General features: G+C 42.0%; 1 protein-coding gene across 2 annotated transcripts in view; it reads left to right on the forward strand.

The window, feature by feature from the left end:
• Positions 1-15255, forward strand: part of LOC121382218 — a 75622-nt gene that overhangs the window by 22785 nt on the left and 37582 nt on the right. Inside the window, exon 1 of one of the 2 annotated variants that reach the window (XM_041511747.1) lies at positions 5643-5903. The exons of the other annotated variant lie outside the window; for it this stretch is intronic. Within the exon in view, the coding sequence (XP_041367681.1) occupies positions 5866-5903 (38 nt within the window). The 5' untranslated portion in view covers positions 5643-5865. Of the gene's footprint in view, positions 1-5642; positions 5904-15255 lie in introns of those variants that run through there. 2 annotated transcript variants of the gene reach the window in all.

The following is a 15255-nucleotide window of genomic DNA, read 5'->3' on the forward strand; positions in this document are numbered from 1 at the left end:
CATACAGCACAGCACATACCACGACTTTTGATATACCATCTGTGAACAGTGAAGCAATGGTTGAGACGGGAAAAACCGAATCAGAATATGGGTCCTCTGAGGTGGTTCGATCCTACGACGCAGTTACCTCAGGCGAGCGCCTGGTGTGCTTTGGTCTGTGGTTCGAAACCCCTCAATGGACCCACTTTCTGACTGAGTTTTTCCTCGTCCCCATCAGTGCTCCATCGTAGTAATGTGCTATTCTGTCTTTGTGAAACAGATTTTTTGTTTTGTTTAACGACACCAATTGAGCATATTAATTTATTAATCATCGACTATTGGATGTCAAACATTTGGTAAAGTCGACAGTCTTAGAGAGAAAACCTGCTATATTTTTCCGTTAGTAGCAAGGGATCTTTTATATGCACCATCACAATGGCACGACAGCACATACCACGGACTTTTATATATCAATCGTTGTGCACTGGCTGTCTTTGTAACAGTTCACAGGTTGGGTTGTAGCCTGATGCGTGATTGGTCTGGGATCGATCCCCGTTGGTGGGCTCATCGGGCTATTTCTCGTTTCAGCCAGTGCACCACGACTGGTATATCAAAACCCGCTGTGTGTGCTATTATATCTGTGGGATGGTGCGTATAAAAGATACCTTGCTACTAATAGGAAAATATAGCGGGTGTCTTCTCTGAGACTAAATGTCAAAATCACCAAATGTTTGACGTCCAATAGTCGTTAATTATCACATCAATGTGCTCTAGTGATGTCGTTAAACAAAACACTGAAATTTAACGCTTTAAAAAAAAATGGTGGTCGGAGTTCATATAAAAGACTCCTTGTTGCTTTTATAAGAATGTAGCGGGTTTCCTCTAAGACTATAATAAGTCAGAATTATCACGTGTTTGACACAAAAGGAACCTATAATTAATTAATTTAATTAAGTTATCACACATCCCGCCAATTCAGTAGCATGTGTAGTATGACACCACGTTGTTCAAGTTACTTGTATTTTTAGTTGTGAGTTTGCAATATTCAATTTTGAATACTCGAAAACTGCCTAAAACTCGAACTTTGTGTCTGACTCCTTCAGTTTCGAGTTATCGAAGTTTGATTGCATTTCTAAACGGAACTTACGAAAACATATTATGCTTAAAATTTTGGCGTGCGTCAAATGATCACATCTTGAACTTATATAAATAGTCACATATTGAGCTTTTATGGACATGACACAGGAAAATATGAATACGCTAAGTTATTAAACTGTTAATTTCATATAATGTTGTAATAGGACCATGAACTTTCCATCAGACTGTTTCTTTTTTTCTGGCTTTTAAAAAACATCATTTCACGATTTGGTCCATGCTATTTTTCTCCCTTAGACCATACCTCCCTTTAAATTATTTTCATGGATCTGCGCCGGCGTCCCTAATAATTTGAAGTAAATAAAATAATCATTTATCAGAAATTAAAATATAAAAAAATCTATAAATATTAGCGATACGCTGAATGTAATTGTCCATATGCGGAATATAACGATCTACAGGTTGCGTATATCGGCGCACCAGAAGCTGGCGAAATGCTATAAAGATACCCCCAAAAAACTAAAATTAGAATGTCTATTCTGTGCGTCTCAGTGTTAAATTTTCCAAATCCCGACACTGTGGCTTTAAATGTTTTGACAACATACTTGAAAATTAAAGTGACGTGAACAGCCGACCCGTACCGATCTTCGGGTCACGTTGTAAATATTTTGCAATGCACACCTATTGTTTATTTTCCCTAACATTCTCTATTAACCCCCTCAGTATATGGCGATCAAACATTGTCAGTTTTGTGTTGAGAAAGGATAATCAAGCTTGCGGTCGGGGATAAACAAGCTATTGAAGTTTGAAGACTGCGGGTTTATCCCGAAGGACAACAAAAACATTCTCAAGAACTGTTTTGGGGTGAAAAGAAGAACAAGCGCTCTTTAACAGAGTGTGCATTTAAAGTCAACAGCGTTAGAGCGGACTTGTACACATAGGTACAGCCCAACAGGAAAAAGGGTTACGTTTTCATTAGGGTAATGCCTCATACGGCGAGCGGTAATTGAAAATACTTACTGGGAAATACCAGAGATACAAGAAGGCGGTACATGGTGTATGTGGATAATCAGACACAAACACACATACACACATAACCAGACACACACGCACATAACCAGACACAAACACACGCACATAACCAGACACACACGCACATAACCAGACACAAACACACGCACATAACCAGACACACACGCACACACAAATACATAATCACACACACACATACACACACACACACACATACATACACACACACAAACACACACACACACACACACACACACACATATATATATATATATATATATCACATATATATATATATATATATATCACACACAAAAATATTATCACACACACACACACACACAGAGAGAGAGAGAGGAGAGAGAGAGAGAGAGAGAGAGAGAGAGAGAGAGAGAGAGAGAGAGAGAGAGAGAGAGAGAGACAGACAGACAGACAGACAGACAGACAGACAGAGACCAGCTCACACGTACTCTCTCAAACATATACACACTCAATCATAATCAGACACACACAAATACATAATCACATACACAAAAACACACACATAATCACACACACACACACAAACACACATAATCACACACATAATCACACACACACACACACACACACACACACACACACACACACACACACACACAATCAATCAGATACACAAACATACACACACATAATAACATATACACGCCCACTAGTGTTTTTGTGTGTAAATGTCTGCAGATATTTCTTTGTGTTTAACCACGCACTCAACACATTTTATTTACGGTTATATGGCGCCAGACATATGGTTAAGGACCAAACAGTTAGAGCGAGAAAACCCGCTGTCGCCACTTCATGGGCTACTCTTTTTGATTAGCAGCAAGAGTTATTTTATATGCACCATCCCACAGACAGGGTAGTACATACCACGGCCTTTGATATACCAGTAGTGGTGCACTGGGCCCACCGACGGGATCGATCCTAGACCGACCACGCATCAAGCGAACGCTTTACCACTGGGCTACGTTCCACCGCAAACAAGGAAAACAAACCCGAGTTGAATTACACCTCAATGACATGCTGAGGTTTGTGCTTTGTTGTGGGGAAAACAACTCTAGTCATTTTCCATTTTCTAGTATTCTTTCTTCAGTTCTATTAAGGATTAATTATTTTACGTGTTGTTTCCTCATAGATTGTTCTTTTTCGTGACATGCTAATATTTGATTGTTATTAAAGTGTCCTAAAATAACTAGACTGTTTTTTTCCTACATTTAAATACAAGTTTAAGGTCGTCGTTGTTCTCACACTCTCTCTCTCTCACTCTCTCTCACACTCTCTCTCACACACACACACACACTCTCTCTCTCTCTCTCTCTCTCTCTCTCTCTCTCTCTCTCTCTCTCTCTCTCTCTCTCTCTCTCTCTCTCTCTCTCTCTCTCTCTCTCTCTCTCTCTCTCTCACACACTCACACTCACACTCACACTCACATACTCATACTCACACTTTCTCACACTTACTCTCTCACACTCACTCTCTCTCTCTCTCTCTCTCTCTCTCTCTCTCTCTCTCTCTCTCTCTCTCTCTCTCTCTCTCTCTCTTCATCCTCTCACTTTCTCTCTTCTCTCTCTCTCTCTCTCTCTCTCTCTCTCTCTCTCTCTCTCTCTCTCTCTCTCTCTCTCTCTCTCTCTCTCTCTCTCTCTCTCTCTCTCTCTCTCTCTCTCTCTCACACACATATATACCATCCAACAGACAGGATAGAACACACCACGGCCGATATTACATTTGTTGTGAAGCACTGGCGGAGCTAGCGACAAATAGCACAATGGGCCCCCATCAACGGAGATCGATCCTAGATCGCTCGCCATCGCGCATCAGGCGAGCGCTTCAAACCATTACAGATCCCACCCCATTGTACGAGTATTGCTTCTGCTTTGAAAGGTTAATTGGCTGTATGTAAAATTACTACCATTAGATTTTAGTTCTCTACCACCCCATTCCCGAACCTATCGGGACTGCCAGTCTCCCCACTGGTACCCATAATACAGTGATGGATGGGATGACCTCGATGAATTACCATGACGGGGTGGAGCGACAGAAGGACGGATAGATGAAATGAAGAATGATTAATCGAGTATGTTTAGTAGTTAAATATTGTATTTTCTCTATTTTTCTTCTGAAATATCTCAGTTTTTTACTTCTTCCCCCTCTTTCTTTTTTTATTAAAGAAATCAAAGATCTAAGTGATGTTTTTTTTTGACACGTCGATGAAGGAAGGAAGGAAAGTTTTTATTTAACGACGTTCCCCTCAAACACATTTTATTTACGGTTATACCTCCGTCGGACATATGGTTAAGCCCCCACACAGATATCGAGAGAGAAAACCCCGCTGTCGCCCTTCATCCTGGGCTACTTCTTCCCCGATTAGCAGCAAGGGATCTTTTATGCCACCATCCAACAGAGAGGATAGCAACATACCCACAGCCTTTGACTACCAAACCGACTTGCGCATCAAGCGAGCGCTTTTTACCACTGGGCTATGTCTCCTCCCGACTCGTTTTGAAGCCTTTCCGGATAGATCCCCGGACGGACGGGAGAATGAATCAGTTAATTAATTAAATAATTGAAGGGACTGATTCCTTCGACACCCTTTCTACTTAGCTCTCCTATCTGTGGGATGGTGCATATAAAAGAACCTTTACTACTAATGAAACCCTTTGTTTCGCTTTTTTTTTCTCTAAAATTACCTATTCCTTTCAAAATGACCAAATGGTTAACATCCAATAGCCGATAATTAATCAATCTTCTATCCTCTAGTGGTGTCGTTTTAAACAAAACAAAACTTAACTTCTAAGACTATATGTTTCTTTACCCAAATGGTTGACATCTAATAGCTGCACATTTACTTTTTGCATTTACCAGTTTGATACCCAATACTCCTTTCTCCGATGTATTTTTTCGTGCTGGGGTGTCGTTAAACATCTATTCTATTCTATTCTATTCTATTCTATTCTATTCTATTCCAATAGCCGATAATTAATAAATCAATGTGCTCTAATGCTCATATGTCATTGAACAAAACAAAACAAAATCCTAGCACTTAAAATATACTTTTTCTTCTTTTTTTTCCCCTCCAAAAATCTTTTTCCTCCATTTTTTTTCTCTCTCTCTCTGTCCTCTCTCTACACCTTCCCCTTTCTTTTTCTATAAAAGAAAGTGAAATGGTTGTTTCTTTGTCGCGTCTGTTTGAGGTATGTGACCCCGTGCGTGACCTGGGACGGGTGACAATCGGCGCCGATTAGCCGAAAGATGACACCGTTATACGGGTGGCCAGTATCTAGGAAGCACGCGGGGGGTACCCCGGCGGACCCGTCACACCCGTCACACAACAGCAATCGGTCATTGTTTTTACCTGATCGCCCAACACGATGCATACTTTCTCCTGTCACCTGGCCCGCTAGGTCAGAGGTCACGGCGGATAGCTTTTCCCTTTCCCAGTCATTGTGGTTCGATGACATTCTTTGGATGGCAGGGGGTGTTGTTTATGATTTAAACAATTTTTGCTTACTCCGATTTCGGGCTGCGGTTTCGCGTCCCGTTGATTTTTGAAAACATTTTGTTGCGAATATATCGACGGGGCGTTAATTCAGTAGTGACAGAAATAAACAGAAAGACACTAAAGTGTGGTGACAGTATGTTTCAATTCATCTGGATTTGTGCGGGATATTGATTTTTTTCCCCTATACGCAATAAGTGGATGTTATTTTGCTTGGCAAATTTTTGATGTGCCGTCACAGTTACATTGTTGTTTCGGCTTCCAGGTAAGTTTACCTGCTTGTTTTTTTATGGGTTTATTAAGATGCTTTTATAATACTAAACTACATATAGGTGTAAAAGGTAAGGCTTTTGAATTTTTATGATTAACATCACTTGTATTCTCTGTATTAGTTTACGTTCTAATTTGAAACGTTCCGTCTCCTATGCCGCTATACCAATATCACGTATTGCGTTTCTAGGACAAGGTTTCGGATGTGTTAACGATGATATATATATATATATATATATATTACTAACTTTCGTGCTAATATATTGGATATAAACACGAAAGTAAATTATATATCATCATTAGAGATTGAAATAAATGGCGCGCGCGCACGCACACACACAACACACACACACACACACACACACACACACACACACACAGACACACAATTCCCATAAGCAAACGGGACAGGGGCAAGGGTGGGGGCGGGGGGCAACTGTACCCAGGGCTCGAGCAATTCCTCGAATTCGGACAAAAAATCTAGAGATATTCGGGCAAAATGAGCTTGCCTGAAACCTTTTTACCATGTATTGCCATCATTCTACTCACAATATTATTTGCTATGCATATAAAACTGCGTAGTGATTCGTTTGCAAACATTATATAGCTGTTTGGTAGTGATCCTAAGTATGAATAAAATGTTGTTTCCTTTCCTCCGGATACTTTCGAGAATTCGGGCAAAAAATCAGCTCCCCCCCCCCCCCCCCCCCCCCGATTCCCTTCCACCCCGTTTCCCACCCCACTTTCCTCTCCCCCCTTCTCCTGTGCTTCCTCTTCCCTGTATCGTCTTTTCTGGGTCCCGGACCCTACTTATAAATCTTTAGCAAAGTTTGTCGATTTTCCCTCCATTTATTCCTTTTCCCTTCTTTTCTCTGGTAAAGGCTTGAGGCTAAAGTTTTTTAAAATTTTAAAAAGTCCCTGAACGTTAATGAGTTATCCGTTAAAGAAGTAGCTCCACTTTTGTTTTTAGATTAGTAGCTTGAATTTAATACCAACTTTAGGGTTCTGAAGTAAACTTATTTTCTGTTTAATGCACAATCACCCTGGGTCGTAGACATGTTTATAAAACGTCTTCAGACTTCAACTATATGCCAAGTATATGTTCTCTCTCTCTCTCTCTCTCTCTCTCTCTCTCTCTCTCCTCTCTCTCTCTATCTCCATCACTCTCTCCTTCTCTCCCTCTTTCCTCTCCTCACCTATCCCCCTCCCCGGGACTCTTATCTCCTTCCTTCCTCTCTCTCATACCTCTCTCTCTCTCTCCTCTCCTCTCTCCCTCGCCTCTCTCTCTCTCGTCTCTCTTCTCCTCTCCTCTCTCCCCTCTCTCTCTCTCTCTCCCCTCCTCTCTCTCCTCTCTCCTCTCTCTCCTCTCCTCTCTCTCCTCTCTCCCCCCCCTCTCTCCTCATCCCCTCTCCCCTGGCTCTGCCTCCTCTCTCTCTCTCTCTCTCTCTCTCTCCCCCTCTCTCTCTCTCTCTCTCTCTCTCTCTCTCTCTCTCTCTCTCTCTCTCTCTCTCTCTCTCTTCTCTCCTCTCTCCTCTCTCTCTCTCCCCCTCTCTCTCTCTCTCTCTTCTCCTCTCTCTCTCTCTTCTCTCTCTCTCTCTCTCTCTCTCTCTCTCTCTCTCCCCTCTCCTCTCTCTTCTCTCTCTCTCTCTCTCTCTCTCTCCTCTCTCTCTCTCTCTCTTCCCCTCTCTCCTCTCTCTCTCTCTCTCTCTCTCTCTCTCTCTCTCTCTCTCTCTCTCTCTCTTTTTTTTTTTTTTTCTCTCTCTCTCTTTGCCTGTGTCTCTCTCTTTGTGTAATTATTTCTCAGTGGTAGATGGTCTGTCTGTCTGTCCAATTAAGGTTCAAGCACGCTTTTCTGGACACATACCTCAGCTATCTGGGCTGTCTGTCCAGGACAGTGGGTTAGTGGTTAGTGGTCTTAAGTCGTTAAAACTCGCTCTGGCCGGGAGCCTCTAAAGGGCTGCGAACCCAGTGCCTACCAGTCTTCTATCCGATGGCTTAGCCACGACTACACCGAGGTCGGTTGAACAAAACCACGAGTGGAGGGCTCTTTAACTGTCCATATCGTATGGGGGGTGGGGGGTGGGGAGGGGGGAGGAACGGGGGGGGGGGCGGAGGGAGTACCAGAATGACTGATTTGGAAACTGTAAACACGGCGCAGCCGACGTTAACCCTTTTTGTGTAGTCGGCGAACCATTGTTATTAATGGGCCATAAAAGGACCACTTACCCAGCTTAAATCCGTGTTTGATCAATGAAAGGTACTTATCTCGTAATGATGATGACGTAATTGGTTTTCGTTATTATATACCCAGACAATGTTCAACTCTGCAATCTGCCGTAACTGTTTCACACAAGATACATTTTGAGTCAAATTAAACACACGGATGACCGGAACTTATTCTGGATTTGACAAGCTCATAATTTAAGCAAGAAGTTGTGAGCGAGGCGTAATTTGACGTCTAAAATTGTTTACATAGTCTGTCTTCTTTGAAATAAAGGTTGTTTTGTTTTACAACACCACTAGGGCACATTGATTTATTAATCATCGGCTATTGGATGTCAAACATTTGGTAATTTTGTTATCGTCTTAGAGAGAAAATCATTTGCATTTTTCCAGTAGCAATGAATCTTTTTATGCACCATCCCACAGTCGGTTAAAAATGTTTGTTAAAATTTGTTTTGTTTAATGACACCACTAGAGCACATTGATTTATTAATCATCGGCTATTGGATTTCAAACCCGCTACGTTTTTTTCATTAGTAGCAAGGGATCTTTTATATGCACCATCCTACAGACAGGATAGTACATAACCCGGTCTTTGATATACCAGTGGTGCTGCACTGGTTGGAACGAGAAATAGCCCAACGGGCCCACCGCCTGAGTTAAATCAAGCACAAGGATGACCAAAAATTATACTGGATTTGGCTAACTGATAATTTAAGCAAGAAGTTGTAAGTAAGCTGTAATGTAGTCTGTCTTATTTGATGTAGTCAGGCGCGGATACAGAGGGGTGGGTGCGCACCCACTCTCCTCTAACTCCAAAGTATCTTGGAAATCCTCGGTATAATACATGTTAGTGTTCATTTGAATATTGTAGGTGCCCTCTGTGGATGTTTCACCTCCCAATAGAACACCCCCCCCCCCCCCCCGCCCCTGCAACCACTTCTGATAGTAGATACTGCTGGGAGTCTTAATTCATTCATTCATTTCATCTTGTTTTCGTACTTATATCCAATTAAGGTTCAAAAACGCTGTCCTGGGTAAACACCTCATCTATCTAGGCTGTCTGTCCAGGACAGTGGGTTAGTTGGTGGGTGGGTGGGTGAGTGAGTGAGAGTGAGTGAGTGAGTGAGTGAGAGAGATAGACAGATATATATAGAGAGTTAAGTCGGTGTAGTGGCCTTACACCTATCCATTGATTCGTTAAAATTCGCTCTGGGTGGGAGCCGGTACCGGGCTGCGAACCCAATATCCACCAGCCTTATGTCCGATGGATTAACCACAGCACCACCGAGGCCGGTAGTCTTAATTTTCGCTACTATATTGACATACATTCTTTGGACATAAATGGGCGTGGTGTTCGGGGACCCTTATTTGGCAATGGGTTTATTTTCTTTTTTTCGCTCTGCAGTTTGTCAAAAAACATTACTAGCCATAAAATTCACTAATTCCGTATATAAAGGAACCCCCTTTCAAAAATGTCTATTTTCATCCCTATAAACTCTTGTTAATAAAAAAAAGAATACATTTTATTGATTTTGCTTACTAGTACCAACTCATCCAATTATTTCTGGGCTCATAACTGCAACATATGTTTGGAAATATCCGTTTGATTGAACCATCTGTTTAATAATAAACTTCTATGACTGGTATTCGCTAAATCGCTGCGCCGGACGGTCGAAAACATTACGCGTGAATACACTGGCATGTAGGTGTAAACATGAGACACAAACAACGTCATCACCGAGCAAAGGCAATTTGGTTAACAATAGCAACTCGGAACAAATATTCCAGTTATGAACTACGAACAGTGCTTTAACACAACAATAGTAGCATTGTTACTTCTTGTTTTTTGTTGTTGGTTTAGTTGGGTTTTTTCTTTCTGTTTTTAAATGAAAGAATTTGGATCCCTAAAAAAACAACATACAGGGTCGGATGCATGATTAATGTTTTTAGGGAGGTAATGTAACTTATGCTAAATTCACACTATCAACTGTCATAACGGAGTTGGCCAACTCGACAGTAGCGTTGTAATCCCACTCCCCCCGATCCATATGAACCAAGTGGATCCTTTTTCTATTTTGTTTTTGCACCACCAGAAACTCCATATGTATAAACCTGTATGTTTTAGTTCTTAAAGCGGACCATTTGCTTCAGCCTAGCCTACGCCCCTGACACACACAAACACACACACACACACACACACACACACACACACACACACACACACACACACACACACACACACACACACACACACTTCCGACGGGTGTGCTCAGATTAACAACTAACAAGTCGTAGGAGTTGTATACGACGAGTATCGAATTGTAAGGGCGTCCAGAATACCAACTGCAACTGCACAGTGAGATCGGCGAGTTGGCCAACTCCGTCGTGACAGTTGGTAGTCTGATCCTACCAGTAAAAAAGCGGCACCTAACCCATTTCCAAGTACATTGTCAAGCATGCACCCAAAAACACCCGACTAATCACAATATAGTGAAATAAATCCATTATAGTCACCTTTAAAACAGATTTTTTAAAAGGAATTTAAAAGTTCAGATTTAGATACACACCCCAGTATTATTTAATTAATAAGTTTTATCACCAGATTGTAGTGTGGTTAGAAAAAGTACATGTATTGTATTCTTGCAGTGTCGGTAATATTCCATATAGCTGTCTATAGATACAGGACAATAATATTTTTCAAACGATGTTGAACGAGTATTACGCAATTGTGATAAATACTTCAAGCATTTAGGTTTAATGCCCTTTAAATAATGATAGAATTAAAATCACATCTCAGAAAAAAAAGGTAATGCCAGAAAGCCGATTCAAGTTTGAGACACCCAATTACTTAAAGTGATGATGAACGTGGTTTGTGATATCCTGCCTGTGGGAAGCGCAAATAAAAGATCCCTTGCTGCTAATCGGAAAGAGTAGCCCATGAAGTGGCGACAGCGGGTTTCCTCTCAAAATCTGTGTGGTCCTTAACCATATGTCTGACGCTATATAACCGTAAATAAAATGTGTTGAGTGCGTCATTAAATAAAACATTTCTTTCTTTCCATCTGTTTTTAGAAGTAAAACAAGCTTTGTCACCCTCACTAAACACCATTTCGAAAAATCTTACAGTAATATGTACTAGCAGACTGCCCAGTTTTTGTGTTTAACACCACCAGTAGAGCACATTGATTAATTAATCATCGGCTATTGGATGTCAAACATTTGGTCATTCTGACACGTAGTAGTAATCAGAGGAAATCCGCTGCATTCTTCTTAATGCAGAAAGGGATCGTTTATATGCACTTATCCATAGACAGGAAAGCACATACCACGGCCTTTGACCAGTTGTGGTGCATTGGCTGGAACAAGACAAATCCCAATCAGTTGAATGGATCCACCGAGGTGGTTCGATCCTGCGACGCAGCTACCTCAAGCAAGCACTCAACCGACGCTGGACCCATTGGGCCATTTCTCGTTCCAGCCAGTGCACCATGACTATATCAAATACCGTGGTATGTGCTGTCCTGTGTCGGTTGGTGCATATAAAATATCCCTTGCTACTAATGAAAAACCGTAGCGGGTTTCCTCTCTAACACTATGTCAAAATTACCAAACGTTTGACATGCAATAGTCTATGATTAATAAATAGATGTGCTCTAGTGGCGTCGTTAAACAAAAACTTTAACATCCTGCCTAAATCCTGCCACATCCAGTAAAACTCAAACTAAATCCGACCGCCTACCTGCGTGTGACAGGTGGTATTCGAGTAATAGGTGGTATTCGAGTAATAGGTGGTATTCGAGTAATAGGCGTCGTCACAATAAAACACCGGGGTACGTATAATTTGTGCACCAGACGTGCACTACCCGTTCATCCTACATCCTTGAAAACGAAAGAAAGAAATGTTTTATTTAACGACGCACTCAACACATTTTATTTACGGTTATATGGCGTCAGACATATGGGTAAGGACCGCACAGATTTTGAGAGGAAACCCGCTGTCGCCACTACATGGGCTACTCTTTCCGATTAGCAGCAAGGGATCTTTTATTTGCGCTTCCCACAGGCAGGATAGTACAAACCATGGCCTTTGTTGAACCAGTTATGGATCACTGGTCAGTCGGTGCAAGTGGTTTACACCTACCCATTGAGCCTTGCGGAGCACTCACTCAGGGTTTGGAGTCGGTATCTGGATTAAAAATATCATGCCTCGACTGGGATCCGAACCCAGTACCTACCAGCCTGTAGACCGATGGCCCACCACGAAAAAAAAAAGAGTAAAGTTTGTTTTATTTAACGACGCCACTAGAGCACATTGATTTTTTATCTTATCATCGGCTATTGGACGTCAAACATATGGTCATTTTGACACTGTTTTGAAGAGGAAACCCGCTGTCGCCACATAGGCTAGTCTTTTTTCGACAGGCAGCAAAGGATCTTTTATTTGCGCTTCCCACAGGCAGGATAGCACAAACCATGGCCTTTGTTGAACCAGTTATGGATCACTGGTCGGTGCAAGTGGTTTACACCTACCCATTGAGCCTTGCGGAGCACTCACTCAGGGTTTGGAGTCGGTATCTGGATTAAAAATCCCATGCCTCGACTGGGATCCGAACCCAGTACCTACCAGCCTGTAGACCGATGGCCTGCCACGACGCCACCGAGGCCGGTCGGCCTACCACAACGTCACCGAGGCCGGTCCTTGAAAACGTTACCACAAATGGGCAATACTCGTATGGTATTAGATGCTAAATTGTATTATCCTTGTGTAAGTAATTTTCAAGTTATTAGTCAGTGAAGATGATATAGTTGTTGTTTTGTTTTTGTTTTTGTTCTTTTTGTTGGGGGGGGGGGGGGGGGGGGGGAACCCGATACATGAATACACATTCACATTCGCATACGTATACCTGTTACAGCATCAACAAAACACGGTAGTCGATATTGATGGTTTATTCTCCAGGGTTCAACATAAAAGCCCTAAAAAAAAAAAAAAAAGTACACAATATTAGGCTGGGTCATGAAAACTCTACTTTCATAAATAATATATGTACATTGCACAATAAAAAAAAAATGTTTTAGTGCGTAATAATCAATATTGTAGTTTGTAAAGGTTCAGCATATCACGGTACATAAAATGAAATTACGTCCACGAGGGATTAACTTTATTTCATACATATACTCTGTGAAAAAATAAACGCATAGGCGAAATATTCATGGAATTATCTCTTTAATAGAAAAGTGGCATAATTTCGTTATTTATGAAGGCATCACAGTAAAATTTGACATGAGTATGTGACAATGTTCTTACTATGGACTGACGACAGTGGAGGCGTTTTTGTCACCAAACAGCGTCGCACGAGGGCGCTGAAATCAGTACCTTGTGTGGCCACTGCGCGACATCTCCTTGGCATAGACTGAATTAGTCCGAATCCGGGCACGTGGAATCCTAGCCCATTCTTCCTGCAGTGCATGCAATAGTTGCGAAAGCGTCCGAGGCTCCGGGTCACGCTGGCGTACACGTCTGTGCAGTTCGTCCCATAGATGTTCAATGGGGTTGAGATCTGGCGATCTTGATGGCCATGGCAGCACATTAATGTTCTCATTCTGTAGGAAATCCATTGTTACACATGCCGTATGCGGCCTGGCATTGTCCTGCTGAAAGTTCTTTGTCGATCCAAAATGGGAAGCATATGACGGCGAAGAATTTAATCCCGGAAGCGTACAGCCGTCAGATTGCCTTGTACGGACACAAGGTCACTTCTGCCGGTGTACGAGCTGGCTCCCCACATCATAACACTCCCTCCACCGAATATGTCAACTTGGGCGACGCAGTTGTTGGCAAAACGTTCATTGCGGCGTCTGTAAACACGTTGTCGTCCATCACGTCGCTGTAGAAGAAAACGAGACTCGGCGCCGAACCATACTCGCCGCCAGTTTCCCCAAGTTCCATCCCTGTACATTCGTGCACCTGCGAACACGTAAATGTCGATGTTGACGTCGCAGGACGTGGCCAACATACGGTCTCCTAGCCCGTAAACCAGCTTCTCGAAGTCGGTTCCGATTGGTTTGTGCATAACCCGCGATGCTACTCTTTTGGTATTTTTAGATAATTGAATTTTTATGCTTATGATTCAGTAATAATGCAGTCGTGGGGCGGGATGTATCCCAGGGGTAAAGCGCTCCCTTGAAGTGCAGTCGGTCTAGGATCGATTTCAGTCGGTTGGCCCATTGGGCTATTTATCGCTCCATCCAGTGCACCATGATTGGTATATCAAAAGAAAGAAAGAAATGTTTTATTTAACGACGCACTCAACACATTTTATTTACGGTTATATGGCGTCAGACATATGGTTAAGGACCACACAGATTTTGAGAGGAAACCCGCTGTCGCCACTTCATGGGCTACTCTTCCGATTAGCAGCAAGGGATCTTTTATTTGCGCTTCCCACAGGCAGGATAGCACAAACCATGGCCTTTGTTGAACCAGTTATGGATCACTGGTCGGTGCAAGTGGTTTACACCTACCCATTGAGCCTTGCGGAGCACTCACTCAGGGTTTGGAGTCGGTATCTGGATTAAAAATCCCATGCCTCGACTGGGATCCGAACCCAGTACCTACCAGCCTGTAGACCGATGACCTAACCACGACGCTACCGAGGCCGGTCTGGTATATCAAAGGCCGTGCTATCCTGTCTATGCATATAAAAGATCCCTTGTAGCGGGTTTCCAATTTAAAAGGATATTCCTGAGTTTGCTGCATTGTAAGATGTTTCCGACTAATAAAATAGTTCTACGATTAACCTTACATAATAAATATATTTTCTTGTTTAGAATATCAGTGTCTGTATATTCAACGTGTTTCTGGTTGTCTTAATATTTGTAAGAAGCTCAAACTGGATTTTGTCTTCAAAAATTTGGTACGTACGAAATAAAACCTAGTACAAATATTAGAACGATCAGATACATATTAAATATACAGCCACTGATATTTTATGTAGAAAACTATATTTGATATGTAATTACGACCGTTAAAAGTCTCTCTTAGTCGATAACATGTTAAAAATTGCAGCAAAGTCAGGAATGTCCCTTTAACCATACAGCTGACACCAAGCACGTAACCGTAA

The sequence above is a fragment of the Gigantopelta aegis genome, chromosome 2 (assembly GCF_016097555.1).
Source record: "Gigantopelta aegis isolate Gae_Host chromosome 2, Gae_host_genome, whole genome shotgun sequence".
NCBI lineage: Eukaryota > Metazoa > Mollusca > Gastropoda > Neomphalida > Peltospiridae > Gigantopelta > Gigantopelta aegis.